General features: G+C 40.8%; 1 protein-coding gene across 1 annotated transcript in view; it reads right to left on the reverse strand.

The window, feature by feature from the left end:
- The window catches only part of SLC2A13 (solute carrier family 2 member 13), a gene marked incomplete at both ends in the record, with an annotated part of 160,538 nt that overhangs the window by 23,340 nt on the left and 122,128 nt on the right, over positions 1 to 15,070 (reverse strand). Inside the window, one exon of the mRNA XM_084267050.1 lies at positions 3,501 to 3,626. Coding sequence (XP_084123176.1) covers positions 3,501 to 3,626 — 126 coding nt within the window. The remainder of the gene's footprint in view (positions 1 to 3,500; positions 3,627 to 15,070) is intronic.

Genomic DNA, 15,070 nt, shown 5'->3' on the forward strand with positions numbered 1-15,070 from the left:
CGTTGCGCATTACCCTGCTGCTTCAAGGCCTGACTCAGACATGGTCAGATTTATTCTTACACCATCTTCCTTCCCCAAGGCCACTGCTGGCCACTGAGCTCCCTATATTCAAAAGAACCAAAAAGCTATATTCTTCTTGAAAAACATTTGGACGCTCTAATTGTCTCCCTAGGTTTCCATGACAACTACAGCAACATAAACAGCCTTGCCAGCAGCCACGGGAGACCAAAATCTCTGCTTTCTCTCCTCCCCTCCCCAGAACCTCTCGATTTAGAACATACCATAACTGAATAAATATGATTAACAATAAACATAGAGGTGGTGTCTAGTACACCAGGCTGGCACTGGGGAAACTTCTTGGAAATAAAAATACATTACAGTATTTTACGGTAACAGGCAAAACATTGCTTGTTACCTCAGTGTTATCAAAGTACCTTGGGATCAACTGTGAAGAACAGTACAAAGCTATAAACAGGAAGGTTTCCTACGTCAGCTTGGGCGGCTGCAGAGAGCTTTAGAAAAATATGCCACGTTACCATACAAGGTCACCTGTGTCGGTGCCTCTCAGCACCTCTCACCTCGCTGGCAGGTTACACATCAGGAATAGATAAGCCCCTGAGCGGCTGTCAGGACGGCTGGGGTTGAGGCGGCTGCAGAGCTGTGTGGCTGCCCGCACATCGTGTGGTGTGACCGCAGGCACCTCTCCATGGCTGCAGCTCCCAGCTTTCCAGCAGGAAAAAAAATCACAAACAAAATGTGATCGCAGCAGCAGTGAAATGCTCTGCACGGGGCTGTCAGCGCCAGCCCAGCAGAAGCCGTTTCTCTGAATCTCCTGCATCAGGCGGGATAATCGGAGCTGCTGCTTTTGCTAATGCTCAGTTACACTGAGGTCCAACAAATCCCAAACAAACAGCTCCGGCCTTCCCTCTTTCCTAAGCAAAATGGCAAAATAAATTGGCCACATGAGACCAGCGTAACTCTGGAGGTTTTAAGCCATTCAAACCCATTCAGCCAACACTGGATGGGATGAAGCCATCAGGACAGACAGGAGTTACGCAGAGGCTGCATGGTTATCAGGTATCCGTAGATCACAAAATCACCTTTCAAATTGTTATAGCAGTTTCTGATCATAAAAGTGCCATGTATTTTTAAAATAACTGCCTCTGAACTTCCAGCATGTGACAAAGTAACTTTGTAAAATGAAGAGATGGGATTTCAAGCATCATCACAGATGTAATTTCTTCACCAGTGCTGTTAGTTTGTCTCAGGCTCTTGCTCTCCCTATGCTGCCAAAAAAGATACAGATGATTCCTGCTGCTCTGAGACACAACTGGGGATGTAACCACGCTGTTTTCACTGCAGCAGTCTTCTCACCTGGGGAGGGAATCTTAGGGCTGTGTGGGACTGATTTTGCTGTGAAGCAGACTCAGGATTTGAGCAATGACAGCTGGGTAGGTGCCTGTGAACCCTTGAAAGCCAACATTTTTGGGGATTCCCTCTGGACCATGCAGAAATACATCTATCTGGGAAGAGGAGGAGGAATGAAACTTGCCTTTTCCACAGGTCTTGGATGGCACAGAAGGTGCCACCTGACATTTCACAGCTCAAAGGACTGGCTTTTAAAAAACCTGCCTGATTACACAGACCAGGTGGAGGTGAGATAGAAATTAATGAAATAAACACTAGAAATGGGGATGAACATACAATCTTTGGTAAAAGAAACAGGGTTATTTCATTGGTTTTCCTTCTTAAGGCTGAAATTTCACTCTAGTGCCTACCAATATAACACCTTTAAAATTGTTTTGCTTTCTCTTGAAAGATTTTGAACACGGGCCTTATGCTATGGAATTATCCTACATATGGATATACTGTATTTTGCAATATGGAAAAGAAATATTTCTTCTTTCCCACCTAGTTTGCTCCAATAGGCTTTATAAGAAGAAGTGCTATGTCAGAGTGAATCATGAATATAAAAGGTTTACTGATGCCTACATTTACTACATGTACATGATAAAACTGCCTAATCGTTTGACTTTCTCAACTATTTCTAACCAGTTTATGTTTCCATTTATGTCTTCCTATGTGCTATTACTATTTTGCTAGCTACCACCATGCTCCTTAAAATTACAGCCTGTATGAAATACATGTTATCTTGGAATACAGAGAGAGATGTTTTGCCTTACAAATATGAATATCAGAGTCCAAACGCTGGTAAGCACCTCATGATATTAGGTAACAGGCAAGGTAGGTCAGATAATGCACCAGTGAAGACAGTCACAGAACAAGCAACAGGGATGAGAAGGTGAAGTTTTCACAGTTATTTACTAATTAACAATGATAGCTACAAAATGATCACAGTGCTTTTAAACTAGGATTACAAAGAACACAAACTACCCATTTCTGCATCTGGAATGAACTATAAGGCCTAATGTTCCAGTGGTGCTGAACCCAAAAGGAGAGCAGTTTTATGGTCACTTGAAATGAATGGTCTTACAGTTAGCAGGTATTTTCATGCTCCCAGCCTTGGTTCAACGTGACACACTGCCACTATGGCACTCGCTTTTAACTTCTGAGAAATATGGAGGAAAGTTAAAAAATAATAATAAAAGAGCCCAAACCACCACATGGAACCTTTGCACGTTTCCCAAGCATGTTTATGGCATGCGAGTGGCACAGATGAATTAGGGCAAGATGGTTTTATCAGCAGTAATTACACATTTTATCAGCAGTAATTATATAATTCCCTTGTGGCACGGAACCATTCTGAACTCTAATCCAAGCCTTAATCATTATTAAAGTATTGATGAAGCCCTTACAGGCTCTTGTTCCAAGTCATAAAGTTTACTCCTTAAGAACAGCCAATGCAGGAAAACTTGAAGATTGATGTGACTTCACAGGGAATTTTTGCTTAAGAAAAAGACCTGTGATGTCCTTTGCAGTTGCATCAGGACTTTTCTATGAGGGCACACATTTTGACACCCCAAGTGCAACGTATGGCACGATGTAGCTTTTAAGGACAGGAACACAAAAATCCATGGCCACGACCTGTGCTTTTGACAGCGTGACCTTTCAGGTTTTTATCATTTCAGATTATTCAGATGAGCAACTCCGCTTCTTTAGTAGGCCAATAGTAAAAGTGCAGTTTAATTAAAGCATTGAAAAGGAAAATTAATTCAGAGGCTTTAAGTGTATACTTAGGGAATATGCCCCTTGAATGAAGATATCAGGGAAAAGTGATTTCTGTAATTGCTAGTGTACTTAAGCCATACTTTTTAAGTGGCAGACTACACTGAACTCCTGTGCACATCAGGGTCAAGGCTTTTATTTACAACAGTTGTTAAAATGTTATCACCCATTTTTCATGCCAAGTTGTTTTGGTTTTTGTTTTTTTTTTTTTCCTTCCAGAACATCCTAAGAGTAACATTTTATGCAAAAGCAAAAGTGTTGTCAGTAGCATAAATTTACCATCAGTAGTCCATGAGACCAGAAAAGTGTCATACCTGCCCCACGCTGCTTTCATTGTAGAATCTTTATCAACAGGAATGCACGAGGACTCGATAACACTTGATTTATTCAATTTGTAGCAGAGGCCACAGTCTGGATCTAACATACATCCATTACAAAAACTGAAAGAGAAAGAAATAAATAGTTAAGCAACGGTTTATCCATTTGTACACGCCAAAACCAGCATCTCCTAATCAATCTTGGGATGCACATACTCAAGTTGTCAGTGTTGGAGACAAGATAACAGAAACTGCCCAAAACCTAATAGAGATTGCTTTCACCTTCTTCTGTACCCCATTTTGGTCGCCCAGTTGTAAATCTCCCAGTGACACCTGATGAGACTGGAGGAGAATTTACTCATGTTATGAATTTTAATTAAAAGAAGACAGATTGGAGTTGAAAAGAATCAATCTTCTACTTCTGCATCAAAGTAACATGCTAAGTTGATGTGGGGTGGCAGGGGACATTATCTACCTGGGTTTCTCCAAGGATTTTAATATGGTTCCCCACAGCCCCCTCCTAGAGAAACCGATGCATTATGTGTGGTCTAGACATGTGGTCCATCCAGAGGGTGGGGAACTGGCTGGACAGGCCTCACCCAGAGCATGGTGGTATAGAGTTCTTTTTTCAGACTGGCTACCCAATACAAGTGAGGTCCCCCAGGGATCAATACTGGGCCCAATGCTGTTTAGTATCTTCACAAGTGATCTGGATGATGGCATCAAGTGCACCCTGACGAAGTACGCAGGTGATACCAACCTGTGTGGGGAAGCAGACCTTTCAAAAGGGAGAGCTGCCTGCAGGAAGACCTGGACAGGCTGGAAAGTGGGCTAACAAGAGCAGTATGAAGTTCAACAAGGTCAAGTGTAAGGTCTTGCACCTGGGAAAACATAATGCAGGAACGCAGCACAGACTGAGATCCACCTGGCTGGAGAGCAGCTCGGTGGAAAGGGACCTAGTGGTCCTGGTGGACAACAAGCTGAATGAGTGAATGGTATGCCACAGGGGCAAAGAAAGCCAACAGGATGCTGAGCTGCACCAATGAGGGCATCACCAGCAGAGATAAAAAAAGTCACTCTACTCAGCATTTGTCAGGCCACACGTGAATACTGTGTTCAGTTTTGGACTCCACTATAGTAAAAGGATGTGGACAGGCTGGAGAGGGTCCAGAGTGGTGGGCACCCAGATGATCAAAGAACTGGGAAACCTTACATATGAAGAAAGGCTGAACTGGGTTTGTTCAGCCTTGAAAAAAAAAGGCTTAGGGGTGACCTCATCACCATGTTACAGTACTTAAAGAGTGGTCACAAAGAAGATGCAGACTACCTTTTCACAAGGAATCATGAGGAAAAGATGAGGTGTGCAAGTTACTCCTGGGGATAACCCAATTTTGAGGAAAATTTTCACAATGAGGACAATCAGCCACTGAAGTAATCTGCCCAGGAAAGTGGTGGATTCCCCAACACTGGACACTTTCAAGATTTGGCTGGATGGGGTGGTAGGCCATCTTGTCTAGATGGCACTTTTGTCTCATCAGAGCTTTTGCCAAGAAAGTTTGGACCAGATGGTTCCTAGGGTCCCTTCTAACCTGGTGTTTTATGATTCTATGAATCATATGTTATACCTAATAACCAAACTAGGATTTTGACGCATGCAGATATGGGAATCAGTCTAAGATCATGATGTCATGTGTCTCCATGTATGAACTTGGCACCTGAGTTCCCCCTGTATTTGAAGGATGGAGTCACTGTGCCAATGGAAGCAATTCACATACAGGCATCTAGTGCCCAAAATACCCTGCCTGCCCTTCACCTGCCTCTGCAAAATGTGCAGTGCAGATAAGAGTGCTGAAGCACCTTTCCTGCACAGACAGGCTGAGAAAGTTGGGCTTGTTCTGCCTGAAGAAAAGAAGTCTCAGGGGACCTCTTATAGCAGCCTGCCAGTACCTGAAGGGGACCTACAGGAAAGCTGGGGAGGGACTGTTTCTAAGGGCATGTAGTAATAGGACAGGTTTAGATTAGGCATTGGGAAGAAATTCTTCACTATGAGGGTAGTGAGACACTGGAACAGGTCGCCCAGAGAGGTGGTAGAGGCCCCATCTCTGGAGAAATTCAAGGTCAGGCTTGATGAAACTCTAAGCAACCTAATCTATTAAAGGTGTCCCTGCTCACTGCAGGAAGGTTGGACTAGGTGGCCTTTAAAGGTCTCTTCCAGCCTAACACATTCTGTGATCCTATGATTCTATTCTATGACCATTCCCATGTATCTCACACATCTGCTCCATATGGATACCTCTGATTTCCTTGGTAATGTCAAAAAGCAAGAGATTATATTACATTTGGGCAAAGTTTCCTCTATACAATCTTGCAAGCTCTTCAAGTCACTGGAGAGTAAAACTGGTCTCTAGACTTGACTGATTGAACTGATCTGAGCTGATCACAGCCCCACTGGCTGATTACTGGTAGGGCAGACACCTGCCCTACAAATACTTCATTTAGATGTCAGTCTAAAACCTGCCCCGAGAACAAACTGAGTGGGATTTGGGCATGAGCTGTGATGATATTCCAAAACCCTCCATGCAGCACGAGTTATTTAAAAGCTTCTGGCACAAACTTCCCCAGATCTTGCAAATGTTCAAAGCTCTGGTTAAACTACACAGGTGTTTATCTTCCCCGAAAGCCATTCAAAGACACATTCCCACCAGTAAAGGCCGTGATAAATTCTAAGGGATAACTTTAGGAGTTAAAAATATGAAAATGAAAAATTGCAAAAGATGGAGTAAGCCTGGAAATTTGAAATGACAATTAAGCTTTGAAATGTAACATCTGGAAGTATATAATTAAGGTGACCAAAATGACTGCAACACATATCCCTGTAACCACAAAGCCAAAGAAATAATCCTTTTGGAAAGTGTATCTTTATCATAACAAGGACTTAGTGAATGAAGAAATAATCTGCTTAAGCTACTAAACCGTTATGAGAAAAAGTAAAAGTATATCAAAGTATAAAGTACAACAAAGTACCAAGAAATTAAATCAGTAAAAGAGATTATATGGATTTAAAAAGTCAGAAAGTACATACTTAAAAAGTAGTCTCATCTTACTATGATCTTTCTAAAAGAGTTCTAATACGGTCAAATCATACGGCAACTGGGAAAAAGGATGGCTGGGGAAGTTAAAAACAGTGCACTTGTTTGCATTTTCCTACTTCTCCCAAGTTTCAGAAATTTGTGCTCTTTGTTATTGTGTGCTGTCTAAATTATCAAATTACTGCAGAATTCCCATGTTGTCTACTTTTCAGAAAAGAAACCTTCCTCTTGCTTAACTGATAGGTCAAATTCAGGTTTGAACAGCGTTTGTTTGTTTTATATTAGGAAAGCTACATTAAATCAGTTCTTTAAAGAGAGATATAAACTGCAGGAAACATTTTTACAATGGAGATGAAACAAAACTATCAGGTAGGACCCAATCATCTAACTGTAGTAAACATCTCTTCCTTTGCAAGGATAAAGGAGACAGTGTTAACTCTGCAGTTATCAATTATCAAAGGAATGGGAGGTTCCAATATGACATTAGTAGGACTTGGTTACATTTTGTTAATCAATACTAGGACAGCAACAGGCAGCAATCAAAGCAGTTGACAGGACCAGTAGACTGCAGATGAATACAAATAGTTTTAATAAATCACAAGTGTGTTTAAGTATGTTAAAATATTAAAAATAACAAATTAGCATCTTTAGTAAAAAGAATACTATGATATTAAACAGGATGCTGACATATGATTTTCAAATTGTAGAACATCTTTCACTCAAATTATCTTGTATATTAAAGTACCTTTTAACAACATGAACTTCTAAAAAGACCCAGGGTGCTAGGACATCCAGCACAGCGACCTGGCACAGAGAGCAGACATTTCCAAATGCTACAGCTGTCTAGTGTGGCAGTGGATTCTTAAGTCAACTATATGCATATTATATTATATTAAACATGAACACCAGGTGCAAAATTTGAGCAGATTTAGGTAACAATTCCCTTCAGAAAATTTCAGCATTCATGTTTTCCTTACGTGTATTCACTTTAGGTTTTACTTCAACCAGAAATAGAGTCAAATACCCAACACCAGCCGGGAGGTCAGCAGGAATGCAGAGGAATGACAATTAGACACAACGATGAGTGTCATCTTTATAGTGTTGCCAGCAGAGGCCAGGATGGGGACTGGCAGGATGCCTCTCCATTTCCCTCAACGTCCTCATCACAAAATCGATGCACGAGATGAATGACAGGACTGAACTATGCATTGTCAGCTCTGTCCTACTGGGCTCGATCTACAGGCAGCCCCACATAACCTCACGTGGCGTTGGGTATCAGTAACTGGGAAGCAGAAGGTATCTTATTCTTCCTCCCTCCCGACCCAGCGGTCCAGAAAACACTTGAGAACTGTGATTATTGATTCCAGTGTCTGCCTGTGTGTGTGGCTGCCATTTCAGCTGTTCCTCAGGCTTTGTTGGGTATGCACAACTGCATCATCCAGCTAGTATTCCAGATAATAAAGGCTGCTGGATTTTATGTCATGCCAAATGTCAGAGGTTGTGGTTACTCATGACAGTTTAAATAATTAAAAATTATTATTTTCCACAGCTTCTCTGAAGCTTGACTTTCAGGTTGAAAAGTTAAACAACAAATATTCAAAACATTTGGCCTAGGATTTTCTGCCATTAGCTATACAGTGGGGTCATATAATCAGGTTTTGACTTTTAGAGACAAGACTAATTTATGTCAGAGGAAACCCAGAAATTCAATATACAAGACTTAAAGCCCTTTCAAATCTAACTCCCAGCAGACTTAGGGTAGGTGGTTGGCGTTCAGACCATCATTCTTCTGTGCCCCTTTTTATCACTGATATAAAGTTTTTATGTTCACTTTGATGAGGTACATAGTCATCTCTTTTTACAAGACAAAGATCAATGGTTTTTCCCTTCAAAATTCAAAAGAATATACATTAAAACTGTTTCATAACACAATAAAGCAATCTGTACTGGTTAATAAAGACTCACTTCAGATGCAGCAGGAAATAAGGAAGGAAGATTTTTCTTTTTAAAGCAGCAATTTAAAACCAACCAAAAAATCACATGCTCTAAATTTCTCAAAAAAAAAAGAAGAAAGAAAATAGATAATAACTTCAGGCTTGTGATCTTCACTCTATCTCCATTACTATTTGCTAAACACAAGTATTTAAAGACTTTGAAATTGAGCACATATTCTTACAGTGATGTAAATAAATTAGGACACACAATATAGCAGGAAAACAAAGGCACAATATAGTACTTATTGACATTTAACTATCCACTACAGATCTCCTTCCTGCCCTCAAACGTACCTTCTTATCAGTTCTACCCAGAAACACCCAAATATATGTCAGAATAGAAATGTATAAAAATACTGATAGTTCTTCAAATCTACACTAGAGATCAGTTATGGCCCTGAAAGCTCTATACCAGAATACTCCCAGATGTCTATCATACGAAATAAATTTGCATCCAATTATAAATGGGAGGTATGTTTCTTGTACTTTGTGATTAAATATTCATATCTGTGCTAAGGCTATCAGCGAGTGCCTTGGAAACAGGTTGCTCTGTGAAAAGCCAGTTTGAAATTCCCAGGCAGGATGGTTCTCAATCAGAGACTGACAACTCACAAAGATTAAAATGCATTAGATGATTTGATGCTGATGAAACCAGGCAGCATTACAACAGAAAGGTTTAACAATGTGCCTAGTTCCCTCCCTGCTTACAAGCTGAGCTCTCAGGCAACCCAATAAGAAGGCAAGTGTCTGGACTTCAGATGCTTCAGCCTATGTAGCAGATAAACAACAACGAGGAATGTGAGGCTCCAGAAGCCCAAAGATGCCCAGCTTCTTTGCAGCTCAGTGGCATGAAGTCTACAAAAGTCACAGTAGCATGGCCCCCTAGTTTGTTTGGAACTGCCAAGGAATGGGATCTGAGGGTTCCTGCCTGACGGATCACCAGGAGGCGAGATATCCCCAAACCTGCAATTCCTAACTCTAATTCTGCCAACTCAATTAAGGCTTCCATGCTCTTATGTCCTCTTCATCTGACCAGATGGGAACATCTGATACCTGCAAAGCCTGACAGCACTAACTTAAGGTTTCTCACTAGCAATTTCTCACCAGCCTGAGCAGCACCGGCTTTCAGGATGCTCTGCTCTGAAGCAGCATGCCTAATTAACTGTTCCCAAGGGTACAGGGTGATCCCAAAAGTCACAATTCCTTCCTCTTTCACAAAGAATTTAATGTATATAGACCAGTTATTAATTTGCTACCTGTCTGTTTTTCTTGATAACAAAATCACTGGCTTTTTTTTTCCTTCTTAATGCTGTCATTTACCAGCCTTTAGTGAAGTCTCCATAAAGATTGAACAAAATCTCTGACCTGCCAAAGTGACCCTCTGGATGCCAATGGAAAGTTCACAATTGCTTCTTCCCCTGCTTTTCCCCCACTGCTTAGAATACTCCATGCTTAAATTTGGTTTGTCATTATATTTTGTGCTTTAAATTCGTAAAATGACCTTGTAAGTAATGACTTTGCTACAATTCTCAGGAGCCTCCTAATTTGAGCTGCAAACTGTACCTTGTCACTTTTTGAGTGATTTAGCAGTAAAAGACCTTTGTCCAGTGACCTTGCTCTGCAAGTGCTGTCTCTCTTTTTGTCTGATTACTTTGTCTTTTTCAAGCTGAACTTCAATTTCTAAAATGTTCATTTCAAAGTATTTCATCAATTCTCACTTTTGCCACATTTCAAGAATCTTCAACTTTGCCTTCCATGTTCTCTTACCCAATTATAAAGCTATATTAATATGTTACTACCATCCAATTACAGAAACACAATCTGAACTTGGTAACATATTATGAATTGAGCAGTTATTTTCCAGAATCTAACACCTGATTTCCTAATATTCTTCTATATAGGTAGCATGAACAACCTGTCAGAGTATCAAAATGTTTATAAATATGGATGTTTCTTGGGGAGGAACTCTTTCTACTTGCTTTGGGTTCATCAGTCTTCCCTGTGCATACGCTGCACAATCAGCCTGTGTATGTGAAGAAGTGGCTGTATGTGAACATCTGATACACTTGCAACAAGCCAGACATTTTGCTCATGTCCTGCCTTCTACACTGAATAAATTCCACCATTGGAAACGTATGGAGGCCACTGCTCCTGCTCTGCAAGGTGCAAGTATTCATACTGCTGAACAAGGTTTTCCTCACAGAACTGTAGGAAAACCATCTTAGGGAGGAAAGCCTTGATGTAGGGACAAGAGGGTCTTTCAACACTCACTGAAGATTAGCACACACCACCCAAAGAGAACATAAGCTGCACATCACTGCAGGCTGGAAAGGAACGTCACTTCAATTGTGCTGCTTTCTACTCTCCCCAGCTTGCTATTTGCCATGCTGGAGATGTGATCCTAGGCCAGGTGGATCTTTCATGCTCCCTAGTATGCCCTCAGGTTTACTCTTTGCTCTCAAGACTGGTTACGAACACAATCCTCTACCTCCCTTAGCATGTGGTGTAGCTGCTCTTCCAATTCCTTATAGGAAAACAACAGACTGGATATTAAGAAGAGGTTCTTTACTGAGAGGATGGCTGGGCACTGGAACAGGCTGCCCAGGGAAGTGGTCACAGCACTGAGCTTGACTGAGTTCAAAAAGCATCTGGACAATGCGGTCAGTCCCATGCTCTGATTTGGCTGGCCCTGTGCAGAGCCAGGAGTTGGACTCAGTGAGGCCTTTGGGTCCCTTCCAGCTCAGGGTATTTTATCATTCTAAGTTTTCCTTGCTTCTGTGCTTGTATTCTCCCATCCACAACCCAATAATGTCTCTTTCTCCAGCCTCAACTGAAAGAAAATGGTCAAGACAACTGAGTATCACAAGTCAGAGCATGCCTACCCAACTGGACTGAACAAGAGACATAAGCAACTGTTGAATCCAAACAAGAAAAACAGCCAAGATACTTAACTCAACAAAAATATATGGTCTTTTGAATAAATATGACAGTAGATTTATCAGCTCTGTTGACATGTGAGGACACCAGTGCATTTAGCTTTCAGCCAGCTACACAATTAAGGGGCTTAGTCACTTTTTGGTAAATGGCTTGCTTCATTTTGATACACAAACTCGTTTCAGTTAGGTTCTAGGACCTTGTTTAAAACGGCCTGACGCTTGTGTCTGAGGTCTTGTGCTGTCTGCACATGCTTCACTGCACCCCTGGGCATGAAATAAGCACTTTGTTATACTTCTGATGATTCCTGTGTTGCTTCCAAAAGCTAACCATTAAATTCTGATTAAATATCACTGGCTGAGAGTAAGAGGATGCTTTAGCAGTTAAATGTGTTGAAACTGCAATATTCCACTCCAGGCTGTCATATCTGGGACTTTAAGAGCACTTTTCTGCTTTCATCAGCGACCAAATGACAAGAGGTTATTTGCTGAGGTCTACTGGCAGCTCGTAAGGTAACACATGTATCCCCTCAGTGATGGTCATAAGGAAAAGCTGCCATTTATAATCACAGCACTCCTATACTACCTGCAGTTCTGTAATTTACCACACAGCTCTTCCAACAGATCTAAATCACAGTTACATTCAAGTATAATCAATCCTTCCTCATCCTCAAATCAGGCTTCTGCTCCATCTTGTCCATGAAAACTGTTCTTCAGTGACTCCTTCCTCTGTTAAGTTCCAGACCAGTATTAAACCCTTATCCTTCTTGATACACCAGTCACAAACAAATTACCTCTCTTCAAACTTCCCTTAAACCCTCTTTTCTAAAGACTCAAATGCCTCAACTAAGCAACACAATCTATATAAACTGAGCAACTGTTCTCACCTTGATGGTGTTGCCACTTTTGCTTTAAATCTGAAGAGGACCCTGGTGTCTCATCCATTTTTCCCACCTATCACCACTGTATAAAGGAAACTACTCTCTACAAACCTTGCTTTACCTAAGTCCTTAGATCATCATAGCTACACCACTACTACTATAAGCATCCTGACAGCAGACCGTGTTGGAAAGCTGACAACACATGAAAAGTGTCCTGATCTATTCGCACGTAGGTATCATCTCTTGTCTTTGATGATCTTTTACAGTGAATTTATACAGCCCCCAGCACAACAGCTTCCTGATTTACACCTGGAACTGAGCAACACAGACAATAAATAACAGAAACAGCATTTCTGTTGAGCGTAATGGCAGTGTCTGTGGAATAGTTTGCTTTTAAAACTACTCTTCCAAAGAGACCCTACAGATGATACTATATTCCCACTTTCTGGGTGGGTCAGATACAAGCCTTGTCCAAACTTGATTAAAATCATCCTTGTGTGACTAAAACCTGCAGACCATATGAAGTATAACACCATCATCTTGCAAAATTGTACAAAACGACTCCTTAAGCATTGTTTCAGTTTTTTGTTAAACAGCAAAATCTTAGAAGTGTTAGCGGGGGTGTGAAGTGTTAGTAGGTTACTACAGGAATAACACCTTGCTCCCTCAGTAATGCAGAGTTTGGTTCAAAGACAAAGGAAGTGGAGATGTCAACGATGGTTACAGGGTCTGCATTACACTCACAGAGGTTACAGTTCAGGTAGGTCACTTTGCAGATCTTTGTGTTGAAGTTGATGAGAGGAGGTTTTTTCCTCATTCACATTAGGGATGATTACTACATGGAACCGACCTATTCTTTCCTAACCTTTAGTATTTTAAATTAAATTACAAGTTTTGATTGATAGGAGCAGCATGCCAGCAAATGGAAAGTTATTGCCAAGCACATATAAATCCTTACATTATCGACTTAAAATATTTCAAGACTATGTTGAGGTCATTTTACAGTTATACAACACAAACTGTCTATCAGAATTTTAATCACATTTCATAAGAGTTGGCAAAAGTATTCTCAAACATGTTTATCTCTTTATATACTCGTAATTTTCTGAGCTTAACAGCAGAAACACATTACAATACTTATTCTAAGTTATCAGAATGACCGATAACTCAGTGACTTTGACATTAGAAACATAAAAGGTGAATCCTGCTCTAAAAAAAAGTGATTCTATAATACAGGGACAATATGAAGGATATTGATGTCTGGTTTGCAGATAAATCAGGTTGCCGATGAGTTAACAAAATAAAGCACAATAGCTAATGCACTTAGGATATCCTAAAGCTATTAAACAGAATAAACCCAACTTCAGTTACTATGTTAGCTGAGTTTTTCAGGACTGATCACAATTGTATATTTTAGCAGAATGCATAAAGAAAATCTATTTCTTCCTATTTGCTATCTTGTAAAATTGCAATGTAAAAGTACTGAACACTGGTGCCTCCAACTCAGTGGTGTGTATTTGCACAATGAGCTTAGGCACATTAACCACGTGAGGGTGACTAACTCAAAGATGAACAACAGAGCCCTTGTGTGCCCAGCACAGCTGGCACTGCCTGTATTATTTCAATCAAACACTGAAGACAATCTGTTTGTGAAGGAACCTGAGAAAGTTCTTAGGCACAGGTATCATTTCCCTAAGATATGAGGGTTACCCTAAGCTTAACACAAAAGTTACCATTGTTCATCTTGTAACTGAAATGAAAAATGCTGCTTAAGCAGAATAAGTTCACATTATGTCTTCTGCAGCTGACCAAGTCCAAGAAGTGCAGTAAGAGAGACAGACCCATGAATGGAAGGTGGTGAAAAGGCAAAGAACACAAGGCAACAGGACAACCATTACCAGAAATGGGTGAATGTCCCAGAGAAAGGTAGAGTGGGGCAGTGACATCTTTCACTCTTTAATGACTGGGAAAAGGTGGCAGGGTAGCTAGTGCACATGCCCTTACCTCGATCTCCATCTAGAACCAGGCAAGTCCCCAGCAAAAACAGGAGCATGTTTATAGTTTTGAGTTGTCAGAATAATAAGAGGAGTGGCTAACTTATCTTTTCATTTCCAAGATGATACCTTTTGGGATGGTATTGGTTTGTATTCCTAAATTTGCCTCTGAAATTCTCTTTGGCCCTGGTAAATAACAGATCAGAGCTGCTGAAGAGATTAAGATCATATCTATACAGTCTCACACAGGCTGAGTGTGAAAATGAAGTTTGATTAAAGGATGGCAGACAAGTGTTCGCTTTGCCTTTCCTCAGTGAGACACCCACCCACTTCCACCTGTGAGGAGGCAAAGAGAATTTCGGTGTTCTGGGTGTCCTGCTGCGTTTGCATTATTTCCATGGTGCCTTGTCACACATTACGTTTTTTTTCCACTGATTTATTATTTTTTGGCTGTTCATCAACTATGATACTGGACACCTCTATGCTAAATGAAAACATTTGTCAAGATATTTGCAGCGTATCTTACTGGATTGTTTTCTGCAAGCACATACAGGTAACTTGTACCTCTGTTCACACACACAGCTCTTCCAGAACACAGATTTCAGGCCCTAGGTGCTTTTTTGAATTAGGGCAGTGACTGTGTTCTTTATTTGCTAGTCTGTTCTATCTTCATTGT

The sequence above is a fragment of the Gallinula chloropus genome (assembly GCF_964237585.1).
Source record: "Gallinula chloropus genome assembly, chromosome: 1".
NCBI classification, from domain to species: Eukaryota; Metazoa; Chordata; class Aves; order Gruiformes; family Rallidae; genus Gallinula; species Gallinula chloropus.